Source organism: Salmo salar, chromosome ssa21 (genome assembly GCF_905237065.1).
Source record: "Salmo salar chromosome ssa21, Ssal_v3.1, whole genome shotgun sequence".
NCBI classification, from domain to species: Eukaryota; Metazoa; Chordata; class Actinopteri; order Salmoniformes; family Salmonidae; genus Salmo; species Salmo salar.
In genome coordinates, this window is record NC_059462.1 from 38451606 (window position 1) to 38470320 (window position 18715).

The window sequence follows — 18715 nt, forward strand, 5'->3', positions numbered from 1 at the left end:
CCTTTTGATAAACAAATTATACTCCCACTGAGCGCAAACCAGATGGTATGGTGTATTGCTGCAGAATGCTGCGGTAGCGATGCTGGTTAAGTGTGCCTTGAATTCTAAATAAATCACTGACTGTCACCAGCAAAACACCATCACACCTCCTCCATGCTTCACGGTGGCAACCACACATGCAGAGATCATCCGTTCACATATTCCGCGTGTCACAAAGACACGGGGGTTGGAACCAAAAATGTCATTGGTACTCATCAAACCAAAGGACAGATTTCCACTGGTCTAATGTCCATTGCTTGTGTTTTTTGGCCCAAGCAAGTCTCTTCTTATTATTGGTGGCCTTTAGTAGTGGTTTCTTTGCAGCAATTCAACCATGAAGGCCTGCTTAACGCAGTCTCCTCTGAACAGTTGGTGTTGAGATGTCTGTTACTTGAACTCTGTAGCATTTATTTGGGCTGCAGTCTGAGGCTGGTAACTCTACTGCAGAGGATAAGTTCTTTAAAGGTAACTCTGGGTCATCCTTTCTTGTGGCGGTCCTCATGAGAGACAGTTTCATCATAGTGCTTGATGGTTTTTGCGACTACACTTGAAGTAACGTTCAAAGTTTTATATTTCTTGGATTGAAGGACCTTCATGTCTTAAAGTAATGATGGACTGTTGTTTGTCTTTGCTTATTTGAGCTGTTATTGCAGTAATATGGACTTGGTATTTTACCAAATAGGGCTATCTTCTGTATACCACCTTGTCACAACACAACTGATTGGCTCAAACGCATTAAGAAGGAAATTAATTCCACAAATGAACTTTTTACAAGGCACACCTGTTAATTGAAATGCATTCCAGTTGACTACCTCATGAAGCTGGTTGAGAGAATGCCAATAGTGTGCAAAGCTGTCATGTGTTTTTTCATAGTTTTGATGTCTTCACTATTATTCAACAATGAAGAAAATAGTAAAAATAAAGAAAAACATGTGTGTGTGGGTGTTCACTGTCTGCCTTGTTATCCCTACCTCCCTCGATAGCAACGCTATCTCGATTGTCTTGGGAACAAAGTTTAGTTTTGCCCTAGCATTAATTCATTTGATTCAACTATTAAACTTAACAAGCCTGTAATTAGTGGAATCGGTGTTGGTGTATACAATAGAACAAGCTTGGATGATAGAAAATATAGGAATGAACGTGTTGTTTAAGTTGCCTGGAAATGATGGGCCGACATCTGTGATGTGTTTGTGGACTATGAATTAATGTGAATGTGTATATCCTTGTTGTGTTGCAGCTATGCCCTGGCAGACGAGGCCTACCGTTCGCTGAGGGACCAGGATAAAGACCAGTGTATCCTCATCACAGGAGAGAGTGGCGCTGGAAAGACCGGTGAGTCTAGTCCTGCATCAAACACACTTTTATGGGCTCATTTTGAGAGGAATTAGTTAAAGTTAACTGTATTAGTTCAAGTTTGTGGGCGTAGTCACAGAACCACAAACCATGGTCAAATGTTTGTTCTTCCGCCTTTAATTGCAGTACATGAATTGATCAGTTGTATTGTAACACTTTTTTACAAAACATAATACCAATACATCAACATTTACACTGCCTTCAGGAAGTATTCACACCTTGACATTTTTCTACATTTTTCTTGTGTTACAGCCTAAGTTGAAAAGGGATGACATGTTTTTTTCTTGTCACTGGCCTACACACAATACCCTATAATGTCAGCGCAATTATGTTTTTCGAAATGTTTACAAATTAATTAGAAATGAAAAGCTGAAATGCCTTGAGTCGATAAGTATTCAACCCCTTTGTTATGTCAAGCATAAATAAGTTCAGGAGTAAAACTGTGCATAAGTCGGATAATAAGTTGCAAAGACCAGGGAGGTTTTCAAATGCCTCGCAAAGAAGGGTGCCCATTGGTAGATGGGTAAAAAAAAAAAAAAAAAGCAGACATTGAATATCCCTTCGAGCATGGTGAAGTTACTCATTACACTTTGGCTGTTGTATCAATACACCCAGTCACTACAAAGTTGCCGGAGAGGATGGAAACCACTCAGGGATTTCACCATGAAGCCAATGTTGCCGTTTAAACAGTTAGAGGTTAATGGCTGTGATGGGAGAAAACTGAGGATGGATCAACAGCATTGCAGTTACTCCACATTACTAACCTAAATGACAGAGTGAAAAGGAAGCCTGTGCAGAATAAAAATATTCCAAAACATGCATGTTTGCAATGAGGCACTAAAGTAATACTGCAAGTAAGGTGGCAAAGGAATTTACTTTTTGTCTAGAATAGTGTTATGTTTGGGGCAAATCATATAAAACACATTACTGTGTACCACTCTCCATATTTTCAAACATAGTGTTGGCTGCATCATGTCATGGGTATGCTTGTAATCGTTAATGATTTAAAAAACTATATGGAATGGAGCTAAGCACAGGCAAAATCCTAGAGGAAAAGCTGGTTTAGTATGCTTTTCACCAGACTGGGAGATGAAAATCCCCTTTCAGCAGGAAAAATAACCTAACACACAAGGCCAAATCTACACTATAGTTGCTTACCAAGGTGACAGTGAGTGGCCTAATTACAGTGTTTTTATATATATATATACTGCTCCAAAAAAGAAAGGGAACATTTAAACAACACATCCTAGATCTGATGAAAGAAATAATCTTATTAAATACCTTTTTCATTACATAGTTGAATGTGCTGACAACAAAATCACACAAAAATAATCAATGGAAATCCAATTTATCAACCCATGGAGGTCTGGATTTAGAGTCACACTCAAAATGAAAGTGGAAAACCACACTACAGGCTGCTCCAACTTTGTAATGTCCTTAAAACAAGTCAAAATGAGGCTCAGTAGTGTGTGTGTGGCCTCCACGTGCCTGTATGACCTCCCTACAACGCCTGGGCATGCTCCTGATGAGGTGGCGGATGGTCTCCTGAGGGATCTCCTCCCAGACCTGGACTAAAGCATCCGCCAACTCCTGGACAGTCTGTGGTGCAACGTGGCGTTGGTGGATGGAGCGAGACATGATGTCCCAAATGTGATCAATTGGATTCAGGTCTGGGGAACGGGCGGGCCAGTCCATAGCATCAATGCCTTCCTCTTGCAGGAACTGCTGACACACTCCAGCCACATGAGGTCTAGCATTGTCTTGCATTAGGAGGAACCCAGGGCCAACCGCACCAGCATATGGTCTCACAAGGGGTCTGAGGATCTCATCTCGGTACCTAATGACAGTCAGGCTACCTCTGGCGAGCACATGGAGGGCTGTGCGGCCACCCCACACCATGACTGACCCACCGCCAAACCGGTCATGCTGGAGGATGTTGCAGGCAGCAGAACGTTCTCCACGGCGTCTCCAGACTCTGTCACGTGCTCAGTGTGAACCTGCTTTCATCTGTGAAGAGCACAGGGCGCCAATCTTGGTGTTCTCTGGCAAATGCCAAACGTCCTGCACGGTGTTGGGCTGTAAGCACAACCCCCACCTGTGGACGTCGGGCCCTCATATCAGCTTCATGGAGTCTGTTTCTGACCGTTTGAGCAGACACATGCACATTTGTGGCCTGCTGGAGGTCATTTTGCAGGGCTCTGGCAGTGCTTCTCCTGCTCCTCCTTGCACAAAGGCGGAGGTAGCGGTCCTGCTGCTGGGTTGTTGCCCTCCTACGGCCTCCTCCACGTCTCCTGATGTACTGGCCTGTCTCCTGGTAGCGCCTCCATGCTCTGGACACTACGCTGACAGACACAGCAAACCTTCTTGCCACAGCTCGCATTGATGTGCCATCCTGGATGAGCTGCACTACCTGAGCCACTTGTGTGGGTTGAAGACTCCGTCTCATGCTACCACTAGAGTGAAAGCACCGCCAGCATTCAAAAGTGACCAAAACATCAGCCAGGAAGCATAGGAACTGAGAAGTGGTCCCCACCTGCAGAACAACTCCTTTATTGGGGGTGTCTTGCTAATTGCCTATAATTTCCACCTGTTGTCTATTCCATTTGCACAACAGCATGTGACATTTATTGTCAATCAGTGTTGCTTCCTAAGTGGACAGTTTGATTTCACAGAAGTGTGATTGACTTGGAGTTACATTGTGTTGTTTAAGTGTTCCCTTTATTTTTTTTGAGGTGTGTGTGTGTGTGTGTGTGTGTGTGTGTGTGTGTGTGTGGTTCAAGCTCTGTCAAATGGGTTGTTAATCATTGCTATTTTGTGTGTGTGTGTATGTATATTCAAGCTCTGTCAAATGGGTTGTTAGTCATTGCTATTTTTTTATATGGTTAGTATTTGTTCTACAATCAAGGTGTGTGAAGCTCTTAGAATCAACTTTGGTCTTTCTGGTTGAGTCTAATATGTATTGACTTAGGGGTGTGAATACTTATGTAAATTAGATTTCTGTGTTTCATTTTTAAAAACATGTTATCACTGTCATTATGGGATATTTAATCCATTTTGAATTGACTGTAACAGCAAAATGTGTCATACTTCAAGGGGTATGAATACTTTCTGAAGGCACTGTACAACACTATTGTGGATTATTTTGAATGTACCACACAAGGGTTTACTGATCTTGACTGCTAGCTTAACCTTGTAGGCCTGTGTTCTGTTTGCATTGTTCTAGTACATTCTGTTCTGTCTGTAGAACATACTGAGACTTGTAGCTGAGGGCAAATGGATAATAAGGGCAGGCAGGCAGCAGTAACCACAACAACATGTTGGATTTAGATCAGAGTTAGATAAACTTACCTTTTGCCAGAGCAGAGCTGGGGCAAGGATTTGTTATGGGAAAGCCAAAGTCATGTTTGTACCTGAAACAGTAGGTGCAAATGTACATGCAGGCATTGCAAAACAACTGAGTGTAAAGACTAAAGGGGCTGACTAATGGAAACAAACGTTGACAATAAAATTAAAGTCAGACGAAACGCTAGGAACAAACCATGACGGCTCTTGATTATTATTTTAATTTTGTCATGGTGTGCTGTCAGTGTTTTTTTAAAACCTGTGTTCTGATCTTGGAAAGTGTTTTGTAGGTAAAGATTAGCTGTAAGAAATCACACATGGAATGGTATTTACTGGCTAGTTGTTAAATACTGTACTTTAGCAGAGCAATTCTTTCTCCAGGTGATGGCCATATTGAATTGACAGGGAAGCATCTCCCTGCTCCTTATATGGGATGATATCACTATCACGCCTTGTCCTTCTCCTGACATCAGTTAAAATTACATATTCTCTTTTGTTGGTGGTTTTATGTTACTCTTTTACTAAAACTATGATAAGCCAATTGACATTTACATTTTAGTCATTTAGCAGACACACTTTTCCAGAGCGACTTACAGTAGTGAGTGCATACGTTTTCATACTTTTGTTCCATACCCATACCCGTATGAATCGAATCCACAACCCTGGCGTTGCAAGCGCCATGCTCTTCCAACTTGAGCCACATGGGATCACTTCACATAACATTCACTTAACATACTGTAACTTCACAACATTTTGCCCTGCTGTTACTCTTTTGAGTTTCCTTATTTTCTGCCTCTAACCTAACGCTTTCTCATTTCCACTTTAATAACACAAGACTGTTGGTGGGACTTTCATTCAGAAGTACACTGGGTGGTGGCTTTGAAAATCTGCCGACACAATAAACCAGGACTTGGTATTTTAAAAGTTGCATTTTCCTGTTAGAAGACCCTTTGTGGCATCGGTTTGTGGTGGAATTAATAGAATTCTCAGAGGTTCTAACCATTCTATTATTAGAATTCTGGCTTTCCTTCTGCTGGCCTGGCACCATTCATCTGGAGTCCTGGAGGCTGGAGTCAAACTACAGTACACTTCCCTGCCAGGTGAAGTGGGCTACTGGGTGATTTACAAAGGTGGTGTCAATCTAGTTTACTCTCCACTTGGATCAGAAGAAACTCCCTACACGTGGCCTTCATCTCAGAAATACATTTATGTTAATGTCAGCAGATATCCCACAGCCCTGAAACCATTGTGGTTAACTGGTGCTTTGATTATAAGGCTTTGGGCTATCTGTCACTGCAATGTTGACATCCTCATTTATTTTATGCAAAACATTAATGTTAGTCAAGTGGTATTACATTGTTCAACATCATTAATTGGTCTCCTTAGCAATGACAGTGCTGACAGAGGTCAGAGTTCACTATTTTTATAACTCCTTTTCTCCCTCAAACTTTTAGTCGAATTAAGTTAAGTGTGGCAACTTTATACAATTTGCTGACATTAGTGTACATTACAACCACTCACCATTTGTTTTCAGGTATTTTTTTCCTCCTTTTATCAGGGTGGGAAAGGACAGATCGAGACACTCATGGCTTTAAAGTCCCAATGCAGGAAGGGCGTCAGAGAAGCCAGGGCAATGAGATGTTAGGATTTTGGGTAACCTCGTCATTTTTGTAGGTTTACAGGCAGGACAGGAGGGGGGTAGATGTGGCTGAAGAAAATGGGTCTGGGTTTTCGGTATGGGGCGACTGGGGTATTCAGTCCAATTCATTACGCAGTCATCTTATGAAGAAATCGAATGATAGTATTTTGCTTATGGCGTTTTACGCGACAGGATTAATAGTACACTACATGACCAAAAGTATGTGGACACCTGCTCATCAAACATCTCCTTCCAAAATCATGGGCATTGATATGGAGTTAGTCGCCCCCTTTGCTGAATTAACAGCCTGCACTCTTCTGGGAAGGCTTTCCACTAGATGTTGGAACATTGCTGCGAGGACTTGCTTCCATAAAGCCACAAGCATTAGTGAAGTCGGCACTGATGTTGGGCGTTTAGGCCTGGCTCGCAGTCGGCGTTCCAATTAATCTCAAAGGTGTTCGATGAAGTTGAGGTCAGGGCTCTGTGCAGGCCAGTCAAGTTCTTCCACACTGATCTCGACAAACCATTTCTGTATGGACCTCGCTTTGTTCACGGGGCATTGTCATGCTGAAACAGGGCCTTCCACTAACTGTTGCCTCAAAGATGGGAGCACAGAATCGTCTAGAATGTCATTGTATGCTGTAGCATGAAGATTCTTTCACTTGAACTAAGGGGCTTAGCCCGAACCATGGAAAAACAGCCCCAGAAAAGTATTCCTCCACCAAACTTTACAGTTGGCACTATGCATTGGGGCAGGTAGCGTTCACCTGGCATCCGCCAGACCCAGAATTAACCATTGGACCTCCAGATGAAGTGTGATTCATCATTCCAGAGAACGTGTTTCCACTGCTACAGAGTCCAATGGCGGCAAGCCTTAAACCACTCCAGCCGTGCGCATGGTGATCTTAGGCTTGTGCGGCTGCTCAGACATGAAACCCAGCTTCATGAAGCTCCCAACGAACAGTTCTTGTGCTGACGTTGCATCCAGAGGCAGTTTGGAACTCAATAATGAGTGTTGCAACCGAGAACAGATGATTTTTACTCGCTTCAGCACTTGGCAGTCTCTTGTTCTGTGAGCTTGTGTGGCCTACCAATTTGCGGCTGAGCCGATGTTGCTCCTTGACGTTTCCACTTCACAATAACAGCACTTACAGTTGATCGGGGCAACTCTAGTAGTGCAAAACTTTGACGAACTGACTTGTTTGTAAGGGGTCATCCTATGACGGTGCCCTGTTGAAGGTCACAGCTATTCAGTAAGGCCATTCTACTGCCAATGTTTGTCTATGGAGATTGCATGACTGTGTGCTCGATTTTATACACCTGTCAGCAATGGGTGTGGCTGAAATAGCCGAATCCAGGGGCTGTCCAAATACTTTGCATCTATATGTATCGTACTGCCTTGTATGACTGCACCACCAATGGATTAATTTCTGACCGTACAGGGTCTGCCATGTAATACTTCTGCATATCTAAACTCCCTTACCTCAAAGAAAATCTCTGCCAATACTCCAAATAACAAGTAGCCTAGTTCCCTTTCAAGCCACCTGAATCTTTCATCACGTTTAGGGAACATGTAACCATTATCTTTGTATGAAATATCTGATGGGGTGAGATGGTAAATAAGTGGATGCATTAATCACAATTGGTCACTATCTACGTATCAGAGGATACCTCTGACCTAGGGAGTGTATCAACATGTTTAGTTATACTAGGTCTAGTCTTTGAAGTAGCATTGAATGGAGAGCTGTGACGACAAAAGCTGTTATCGGACAATATACAGGTGACAATGCAAGCTTCTGATTCCAGAGATATGGCTGAATGATATTATTATTTTGGCATTGAGTCTTCAAAGGTCATGGTGGTTCTAAATACTGCTGCTACAGATCAGATACCTTTTGAGATTACCAAACATGATATCGGTGATTTTTGGCTTAGTCACTGAGGTTTCTTACTGATATGATCCTCTAGATTTGCTTTAGGTTCTATGATCCTTTAATTCAACTATTGTGCTGATTCTCTGCTCCTCTCTCTACCCTCTCTCTCTTAATAGTATATGGGTTGTCATATAGGCCCTCTTAATAAGATTTTCTTCTCTGCTTTTTGGCTCTCCTCTCAATACTTACTTCCTTCATCAGATCTATACTCTTAGTGTCAGTAATCCACCAGTGCCACTAGCCAGGTTCATTTGTGGGCTGAGAGAACCACTGTTGTCCACCACATCCTCTTCCTCTATTTGATTGACAGGTCTCAAACTGTTTTTGGGTCACAGCTAGACACAGTCATCTTATTGACTAGGGCTGTTCTGAAGTCTGGACAGAACTTTACACTAATACTACAAACCATGACTGGACTTCATAACACTAATACTACAAACCATGTAACTTCATCATGAGGGTTTCTATCAAGACCAGACAGAGGATGATTCAGGAACATTTCTTAATAATATCAATGCACATAAATGTATAAATCCCATGGATTTGAATCACAAGCTGGCCTAGGCTAAAGGCTAAATCTTGACATGGGAATTGATTCTGGGAAAAACCAAGGATTATCCAAACTGATTATTCATACATACAGGCCATTTTTAAAGAGCTGGGTCTAGGAACCAACAAGTTCTCTCAACAACTTCTCCTATATAATGTGCCCAGTGTCTAGTGCGATCAGGACTATTAATGGTGATTATTGCTGTAATAATCAATGTTATAATGAACACCATGTAAGTTAACAAGGTGGTGGGTGGTGGTAGTTCTGGACCGTGTGAGTCATGTTTTCTTCTCCAGAGAGGGGCCCAGACCCCATCCCTGTAGGGCCTCTGGAGGATGATGTAAGGGGGATTTTGGGGTGTGGAGGGAGAGACTGGTTAGGGCTGGTGTAAGGGGGATTTTGGGGTGTGCCTCAGTTCAGCCATGTCTAGATGTAGAATGATTTTTGATAAAAGAACCCTGTCTATCTCTCTCTGAACATCCAGAGGCCAGTAAGCTGGTGATGTCATATGTGGCGGCGGTGTGTGGGAAGGGCCAGGAGGTGAACAAGGTGAAGGAGCAGCTGCTGCAGTCAAATCCCGTGCTGGAGGGTGAGTGTCCTAACCGTACCCATTTTATCAACCCCACCCTTTTTCTCATTCCCATGCTTTAGGTTCAGAGCCAGCAAGGCCAAGGCATCAGAGGGACACACCCACTTTAAGACTTGCCCTTCACTACAACACACTATGATACACTTTCTAGAATTTCTCTACCTCCTTTCAAATATTCACTGATCCCCAGTCCAATACATCAGGAAGGGAAAAACCCTCTCCATACTTGGGTGCTGGCACAAAGACGGCAGTGTTTTTAATTTGGAGTCTGTAGACAGGAAATGCCCATGAAGGAGGAAGCCAGGCTACTGATGCCCAGTACTGAGCTGCTACGCTACAGAGCCAGGCCCAGAACACATCTGTGAGAGTTTAACTGCTACAGGCTGTAATGACCCGTGGGGGAGAGAGGGAGAGGGAGAGAGAGAGGGAGAGAGAGAGGGAGAGGGGGAGAGAGAGGGAGGGAGAGAGGGAGAGGGGGAGAGAGAGGGAGAGGGGGAGAGAGAGGGAGAGGGGAGAGAGAGGGAGAGAGAGGAGGGGAGAGAGAGAGAGAGGGAGAGAGAGAGAGAGGGAGAGAGAGAGAGAGAGAGAGAGAGAGAGAGAGAGAGAGAGAGAGAGAGAGAGAGAGAGAGAGAGAGAGAGGGAGAGAGAGAGAGAGGGAGAGAGAGAGAGAGAGGGAGAGAGGGAGAGAAGAGGGAGAGAGGGAGAGAGGGAGAGAGAGGAGAGAGAGAAAAAAAAATCCTGCTACACAAGGCTCCAGTCTATACCCCAGGCTTCCAAGGTACCTGATTTTTACATGGTGGTGTGTTGAATGACAAATTAATGCTGTTTAGTGTGAAATGTGGTTAGACTGGTTTTGGAGAGCAGTAGAGAACACGAATAATGCAGTTTTACTGTAGTTGGTGCTCTCACAAATATATACCGATAAATGAGGACTAGGATTGGCTTTTGCTGGTGTGACACTTTCTAGAAATGGGTATACTAAACTGAACAATCAAAACCATCCGTATGCAAAGTGTTAGTGCTTATGATTTAGCAGAGAAAGTGGTGAGGTTGCTTAATTACTTTCCCTAATTTGAAGTTATACAATCAATATTAGTTATCTACTGATTTGGAATGCCCTCTATCTAACCGATATGTGTTCTTCTTTTCAGCTTTCGGGAATGCTAAAACTGTGAGAAATGACAACTCATCCCGATTTGTAAGTATTTCTTTTTTTTCTATTTGTTGTCCTGAAACAAACAGTGGAGTTTGGCGGTGCTTTGATGGTCTCCTCCAATAAGAATCAGTGTCTGATGGTCTCCTCCAATGAGGATCGGTGTCTGGCGGTGTCCTCAAATCAAATTTTGTTTTCACATGCTTCGTAAACAACAGCTGTAGACTAGGGTATGTTTGGCAGCATGAGTGAAGGATGCTTTGTTGCGATATAGGAAGCCGATTCTAGATGTAATTTTGGATTGGAGATGCTTAATATGAGTCTGGAAGGAGACTTTACAGTCTAACCAGACACCCAGGTATTTGTAGTTGTCCACGTATTCAAAGTCAGAGCCGTCCAGAGTAGTGATGCTGGACGGGTGAGCAGGTGCGGGCAGTGATCGATTGAATAGCATGCATTTAGTTTTACTTGCGTTTAAGAGCAGTTGGAGGCCACGGAAGGAGAGTTGTATGGCATTGAAGCTCGTCTGGAGGGTAGTTAACATAGTGTCCAAAGAAGAGCCAGAAGTATACAGAATGGTGTCGTCTGCATAGAGGTGGATCAGAGAATCAGGCCCTCCGATTTGACACACTGAACTCTATCAGAGAAGTAGTTGCTAAACCAGGTGAGGCAATCATTTGAGAAACCAAGGCTGTCGAGTCTGCCAATAAGAATGTGGTGATTGACAGAGTCGAAAGCCTTAGCCAGGTCGATGAATACGACTGCACAGTAATAAATGTTATTGATGGCGGTTATGATGTCATTTAGGACCTTGAGCGTGGCTGAGGTGCACACATGACCAGCTCTGAAACCAGATTGCATAGCGGAGAAGGTACGGTGGGATTCGAAATGGTCGGTAATCTGTTTGTTAACTTGGCTTTCGAAGACCTTAGAAAGACAGGGTAGGATAGATATAGGTCTGTAGCAGTTTGGGTCTAGAGTGTCACCCCCTTTGAAGAGGGGGGATGACTGCGGAAGCTTTCCAATCTTTGGGAATCTCAGACGATACGAAAGAGAGGTTGAACAGGCTAGTAATAAGGGTTGCAACAATTTCGGCAGATAATTTTAGAAAGAGAGGGTCCAGATTGTCTAGCCCAGCTGATTTGTATGGGTCCAGATTTTGCAGCTCTTTCAGAACATCAGCTATCTGGATTTGGGTGAAGGAGAAATGGTGGGGGCTTTGGCGGGTTGCTGTGGAGGGTGCCGTGCAGTTGACCGGGGTAGGGGTATCCAGGTGGAAAGCACGGCCAGCCGTAGAGAAATGCTTATTGAAATTCTCAATTATAGTGGATTTATCGGTGGTAACAGTGTTTCCTAGCCTCAGAGCAGTGTGCAGCTGGGAGGAGGTGCTCTTATTCTCCATGGACTTTAGTGTCCCAGAACTTTTTTGAGTTAGTACTACAGGAATGCAAATTCTTGTTTAAAAAAGCTAGCCTTAGCTTTTCTAACTGCCTGTGTGTATTTGTTCCTAACTTCCCTGAAAAGTTGCATATCACGTGGGCTATTCGATGCTAATGCAGAACGCCACAGGATGTTTTTGTGCTGGTCAAGAGCAGACAGGTCTGGCGTGAACCAAGGACTATATCTATTCCTAGTTAAAATACATTTGAGTGGGGCATGCCTATTTAAGATGGTCAGGAAGGCACTTTTAAAGAATAGCCAGGCATCATCTACTGACGGGATGAGGTCAATGTCATTCCAGGATACCCAGCCAGGTCGATTAGAAAGGTCTGCTCGCAGAAGTGTTTTAGGGAGCGTTTGACAGTGATGAGGGGTAGTCGTTTGGTCGCAGACCCATTACGGATGCAGGCAGTGATCGCTGAGATCTTGATTGAAAACAGCAGAGGTGTATTTGGAGGGCGAGTTAGTTAAGATGACATCTTTGCCTGTGTTTATGGATTTGGGGTTGTACCTGGTAGGCTCATTGATAATTTGTGTGAGATTGAGGGCATCAAGCTTAGATTGTAGGATGGACGGGGTGTTAAGCATGTAGCAGTTTAGGTCACCTAGTAGCGCGAGCTCAGAAGATGGATAGGGGGCAATCAATTCACATATGGTATCGAGGGCACAACTGGGGGCAGAGGGAGGTCTATAGCAAGCGGCAACAGTGAGAGACTTGTTTCTGGAAAGGTGAATTTTTAGAAGTAGAAGCTCGAATTGTTTGGGTACAGACTTGGATTGTAATACAGAACTTTGCAGGCTATCTTTGCAGTAGATTGCAACACCGCCCCCTTTGGCAGTTCTATCTTGGCGGAAAATGTTATAGTTAGCGATGGAGATTTCTGGGTTTTTGGTGGTTTTCCTAAGCCAGGATTCAGACAAAGCTAAGACATCCGGGTTGGCATTGTGTGCTAAAGCAGTGAGTAAAACAAACTTAGGGAGTAGGCTGCTTATGTTAACCTCTATGGGCTAGGTGGGACGCTTGCTACTCAACAGCCAGTGTAATCCCGTGGCGCGATATTCAAATACCTTAGAAATGCTGTTACTTCAATTTCTCAAACATATGACTATTTTACACCATTTTAAAGACAAGACTCTCGTTAATCTAACCACACTGTCCGATTTCAAAAAGGCTTTACAACGAAAGCAAAACATTAGATTATGTCAGCAGAGTACCCAGCCAGAAATAATCAGACACCCATTTTTCAAGCTAGCATATAATGTCACATAAACCCAAACCACAGCTAAATGCAGCACTAACCTTTGATCTTCATCAGATGACAATCCTAGGACATTATGTTATACAATACATGCATGTTTTGTTCAATCAAGTTCATATTTATATCAAAAACCAGCTTTTTACATTAGCATGTGACTAGCATGTGACTTGCATTCCCACCAAACACTTCCGATGAATTGACTGAATTACTCACGATTAACGTTCACAAAAAACATAACAATTATTTTAAGAATTATAGATACAGAACTCCTCTATGCACTCGCTATGTCCGATTTTAAAATAGCTTTTCGGTGAAAGCACATTTTGTAATATTCTGAGTAGATAGCCCGGCCATCACAGGCTACCTATTTTGACACCCACCAAGTGTGGTACTCACCAAACTCCGATTTACTATTAGAAAAGTTTGATTACCTTTGCTGTTCTTCGTCAGAATGCACTCCCAGGACTTCTACTTCAATAACAAATGTTGGTTTGGTCCCAAATAATCCATAGTTATATCCAAATAGCGGTGTTTTGTTCGTGCGTTCAAGACACTATGCTAATGGTAAAGGGTGACGCGCCCGACGTGTTTCGTGACAAAAAAAATCTAAATATTCCATTACCGTACTTCGAAGCATGTCAACCGCTGTTTAAAATCAATTTTTATGCTATTTTTCTCGTAAAAAAGCGATAATATTCCGCCCGGGAGTCGTTGTTTTCGTTCAAAGAGAGAGAAAGTAAACATGGTGTCGGCTCGTGCAAACGCCTCCAGTCTCATTGTCCTCTGATCGACCACTTTCCAAATGCGCTAATGTTTTTCAGCCAGGGCCTGCAAAGACATCATTCAGCTTTTTCCCGCCTTCTGAGAGCCTATGGGAGCTTTAGAAAATGTCACGTTATGCCAGAGTTCCCCTGTTTTGGTTAGAGATGATCAAGAAGGCCATGAAATGGTCAGAGAGCGCTTCCTGTTTGGAATCTTCTCAGGTTTTGGCCTGCCAAATGAGTTCTGTTATACTCAGACACCATTCAAACAGTTTTAGAAACTTTAGGGTGTTTTCTATCCAAATCAAACAATTATATGCATATTCTAGTTACTGGGCAGGAGTAGTAACCAGATTAAATCGGGTACGTTTTTTATCCGGCCATGCAAATACTGCCCCCTATCCCCAACAGGTTAGCATGCATGAAACCAAGGCTTTTACGTCTACAGAAGTCAACATATGAGAGCACCTGGGGAGTGGTAGTGGAGCTAGATACTGCAGGATAAGTAGGATAAGGGTACGGCCAAAGGCTATACGAACTGGCCGTCTAGCAAGTTCGGAACAGAGAGTAGAAGGAGCAGGTTTCTGGGCACGATGGCATAGTGTACAGACAAAGGTAAGGTAGGATGTGAGTGCATTGGAGGTAAACCTAGGCATTGAGTAGTGATGAGAGATGTAGTCTCTAGAGATGTTTAAACCAGGTGATGTCATCGCATATGTAGGAGGTGGAACAATATGGTTGGTTAAGGCATATTGTGCAGGGCTAGAGGCTCTACAGTGAAATAAGACAGTAATCACTAACCAGGACAGTAATGGATCAGGCATATTGATATTAGAGAGAGGCATGCGTAGCCAAGTGAACATATGGGTCCAGTGAGTGGTTGGGCTGACTGGGGACATGGGGATTCAGACAGTTAGCAGACCGATGCTAACAGTTAGTAGGCCGGGGCTAAACCAGCTTGCAGTTAGCAGACCGGGGTTGGCAAGCTAGCAGTTAGCAGACCGGGTTAGCAAGCAAGCAGTTGGCAGACCGGGGCTAGCAGTTAGCAGACCGGGGCAGGCAAGCTAGCAGTTAGCAGACCGGGGCAAGCAAGTTAGCAGTTAACAGACCGGGGCAGCAAGTTAGCCTTTGGGGGATGTCGCGATGGGGATGCCGCCTCTTCGTGCGGTGACGTCGATAGACCAGTCATGGAATTAGTAGGGTTCCAAGTAGCTCTAGGTAGCTAGTAGGCCGCGGTTAGCAGAATGGGCCTTCAGCGGACGTCGCACCTGAGGGGCCCGTTGGATCACGTTGATGGGATAGTTTAGAACGGAGCACATCCAGTTTATTCTCCAGTGATTACATGTTTGCCAATAGAACGGTGGGTAGAGGCAATTTTCCACTCTTCGATGTAGTCTTGTCAGGTATCCCACACTCCGGCGTCTCCTCAGAGTATTGGGGATTTGGGCCTGGTCCACGATAATCAATACGTCTTTCGCTTCCGACTCATTGAAGTAGAATTCCTCTTCCAAATGGAGGTTAGTGATAGCACTGATGTCCAGAAGTGCTTTTCGAACATATGAAACGATGGCGGAAACATGTACAAAAAAAGTTAAGATCAGCACAACAAAAAACTCAAAGTAGCACAATTGGTCAGGATCCTTTAAAACTGCTGCAATTCTCTCCGGCGCCATCCTCTGAGACTCCGTTTCTGATGGTCTCGTCCAATGAAGTTCATTGTTTACTCTAGATTAAGACAGAAAAACAAACCCTCAACCTTTCTCTTTTATCTCACTCTTTTTTTCCTCCCATGTCTCTCATATCACTTTCTCCCCTTGTCCTTCCCTCTTTTTCTTCTCTCAGTATAGCCTGTATTTGTCTCTCTCTACAGAACCTGACATAACACCAAGCCATTACATTTACAGTTGCAGCAGCACAGGATAGAGGTGACACCCACATCGGGGTATTTGTTTTTGGCAACTATATCCAGATGTCTGCCAATGGCCCCTGCCAAGTTACCTTTGGAAAACGTATCTTTTCTCCAGAAGCGCAACTCCTTGGCGTCATGTTTTCCGACAGGGAGATGGCTCTTAAAGCATTAAAGATATCCACTCCCACCTGGCCCAGGCGCCAGTACGGTGCTGCTGGTACAGTTTAAGATTACAGCACATCATGCAAAACGCCTTGTGTCTCGGGCCTCAGCTGGTGTGGAGACTGTATCAACGATACAATCTCGTCAGCCAATGGGAGGGTTAGGTTTACAGTAACTGTGTTACTGTGACCACTGACCTTTGACCTTTCAAGCTGCTCCTCAGCTGCCATTGGCCAACTGCCCCTGTGGAACTAACATAATTGGAGGCCTACTACTCTACCTCGCCTTCCCTAAAATGACTTATGCACAGTGAGAATTCTGTTGCGAACGTGGCTCCTGCAGCACTGGAGCATTAGGAAACGTTGACTGACACTTTGAATGATGGAACTAACATCAGCAGGTTGATGATGCAATCACTATCTTGCTCTTGCAAGGTTTTTGTCTGGCAGACTAATCTAGGAAAACATTTAATTTCCAGACGCTGTAGAGAAAAAAAATGAGATGTCACATTTTGGACTGCAGCACGTTTTTGCATGGTATTTCTTTCTCACGCTTCCTTGCTGGCTAGCTGTGTATTCCACAGGGGTCCATTGGCAGCCAGCAGCTGCCTGTTCCAGATTCCAATGTTTCTGATGTCATCACATTACTGCAGGCTTCCCCAAGACTGGAAACGCATTGACTGACTGACCCATACCCCACACTGCCTCAGGGGCTAACCAGTCCTCACCTAATGCCTATTTATCTAACCTTTACTTAACCAGGCAGGTCAGTTAAGAACACATTCTTATTCATAATGATGGCCTAATGTCTAGGGATGTGGTTAGGGATCTGGTCATCAGTACAAAATTCACAGCCCCTACTCATGTCATGTATAATTTTGTTGTCTTAACTTAAATGTTCCATGAGTCAGTTTAGTCTGGAGTACAAGTGCTCCATGTACCAAACTATATGGCCTCTGTGGCATCCATAAGGTTGTGCCACTCACTCACCAACCCCATGGTGTACCTATCTATCTGGCCCTAGCCTGTGCTCAGCTTTAGGATATCATAGCAGGGGAATCATTTGGGATTATGCCTGATCTGTTTATATTTAGGTAACCTTGGTATAAACCGCTGGATGAGCACCTCCTGTGTGTTCCACTGAATGCCATTTTGTCCAAACTCCTCTCCTCAAAACAAGGACCGAATGTTTGCTCTGTTTCTTCCCCCTGCAGAGAGACTGGTGATGTTGTTGAATCTGGCAGCGTCCATCGCCAGTTTAAGCTACAGCTTTTTGAAGAACTGTCAGCTATAAATAAAAGGAAGAAAAATCTAAACCGCCACAAAGACACTGGGCCCACTGTCATTTATAACTTCTATTCCAAACCTGAAACAGAACAGAGGGAGAAAGTGAGCGAGATGGTTTGTTTTACTTACCTTTCAAATGGGAGAAGAAACAAAGGCATTTCCTCCACTTACAGTCTATCACGTCACAGCAAACCAATATGTGATTTGGCAGCTGACTTTATGAACAGGTCTAGTGCCTGGAGACAAAACGACTTCTTCAAAATGAATTTAAAGAGAAACTCCTTTCTCCTTTCTATTCCCTCTGGTAACGTAAAGCTCATTTCAGTGAGGTTTGCAGTGATCCCTGCCTGTGCATATGAGAGCTTCCTCCTGCCTCTTACCTACTGCCTGGGATCTGGAAATCTTTTCAATGGCCATTTCAGTTGTTAATACACTGCTCAAAAAAAGGAAGGGAACACTTAAACAACACAATGTAACTCCAAGTCAATCACACTTCTGTGAAATCAAACTGTCCACTTAGGAAGCAACACTGATTGACAATACATTTCACATGCTGTTGTGCAAATGGAATAGACAACAGGTGGAAATTATAGGCAATTAGCAAGACACCCCCAATAAAGGAGTGGTTCTGCAGGTGGTGACCACAGACCACTTCTCAGTTCCTATGCTTCCTGGCTGATGTTTTGGTCACTTTTGAATGCTGGCGGCGCTTTCACTCTAGTGGTAGCATGAGACGGAGTCTACAACCCACACAAGTGGCTCAGGTAGTGCAGCTCATCCAGGATGGCACATCAATGTGAGCTGTGGCAAGAAGGTTTGCTGTGTCTGTCAGCGTAGTGTCCAGAGCATGGAGGCGCTACCAGGAGACAGGCCAGTACATCAGGAGATGTGGAGGAGGTCGTAGGAGGGCAACAACCCAGCAGCAGGACCGCTACCTCCACCTTTGTGCAAGGAGGAGCAGGAGGAGCACTGCCAGAGCCCTGCAAAATGACCTCCAGCAGGCCACAAATGTGCATGTGTCTGCTCAAACGTTCAGAAACAGACTCCATGAGGGTGGTATGAGGGCCCGACGTCCACAGGTGGGGGTTGTGCTTACAGCCCAACACCGTGCAGGACATTTGGCATTTGCCAGAGAACACCAAGATTGGCAAATTCGCCACTGGCGCCCTGTGCTCTTCACAGATGAAAGCAGGTTCACACTGAACACGTGACAGACGTGACAGAGTCTGGAGACGCCGTGGAGAACGTTCTGCTGCCTGCAACATCCTCCAGCATGACCGGTTTGGCGGTGGGTCAGTC

At 44.1% G+C, this 18715-nt stretch overlaps 1 protein-coding gene across 8 annotated transcripts in view; it reads left to right on the plus strand.

Annotated features, from left to right (window-relative positions):
• Positions 1-18715, plus strand: part of LOC106582299 (unconventional myosin-Ib) — a 180693-nt gene that overhangs the window by 112885 nt on the left and 49093 nt on the right. For 7 of the 8 annotated variants that reach the window (XM_014165236.2, XM_014165239.2, XM_014165238.2 and 4 more), the window contains 3 exons: positions 1277-1371; positions 9342-9446; positions 10598-10644. In XM_014165236.2, coding sequence (XP_014020711.1) covers positions 1277-1371; positions 9342-9446; positions 10598-10644 — 247 coding nt within the window. Of the gene's footprint in view, positions 1-1276; positions 1372-9341; positions 9447-10471; positions 10491-10597; positions 10645-18715 lie in introns of those variants that run through there. The other variant, XM_045704755.1, reaches the window with a different exon arrangement.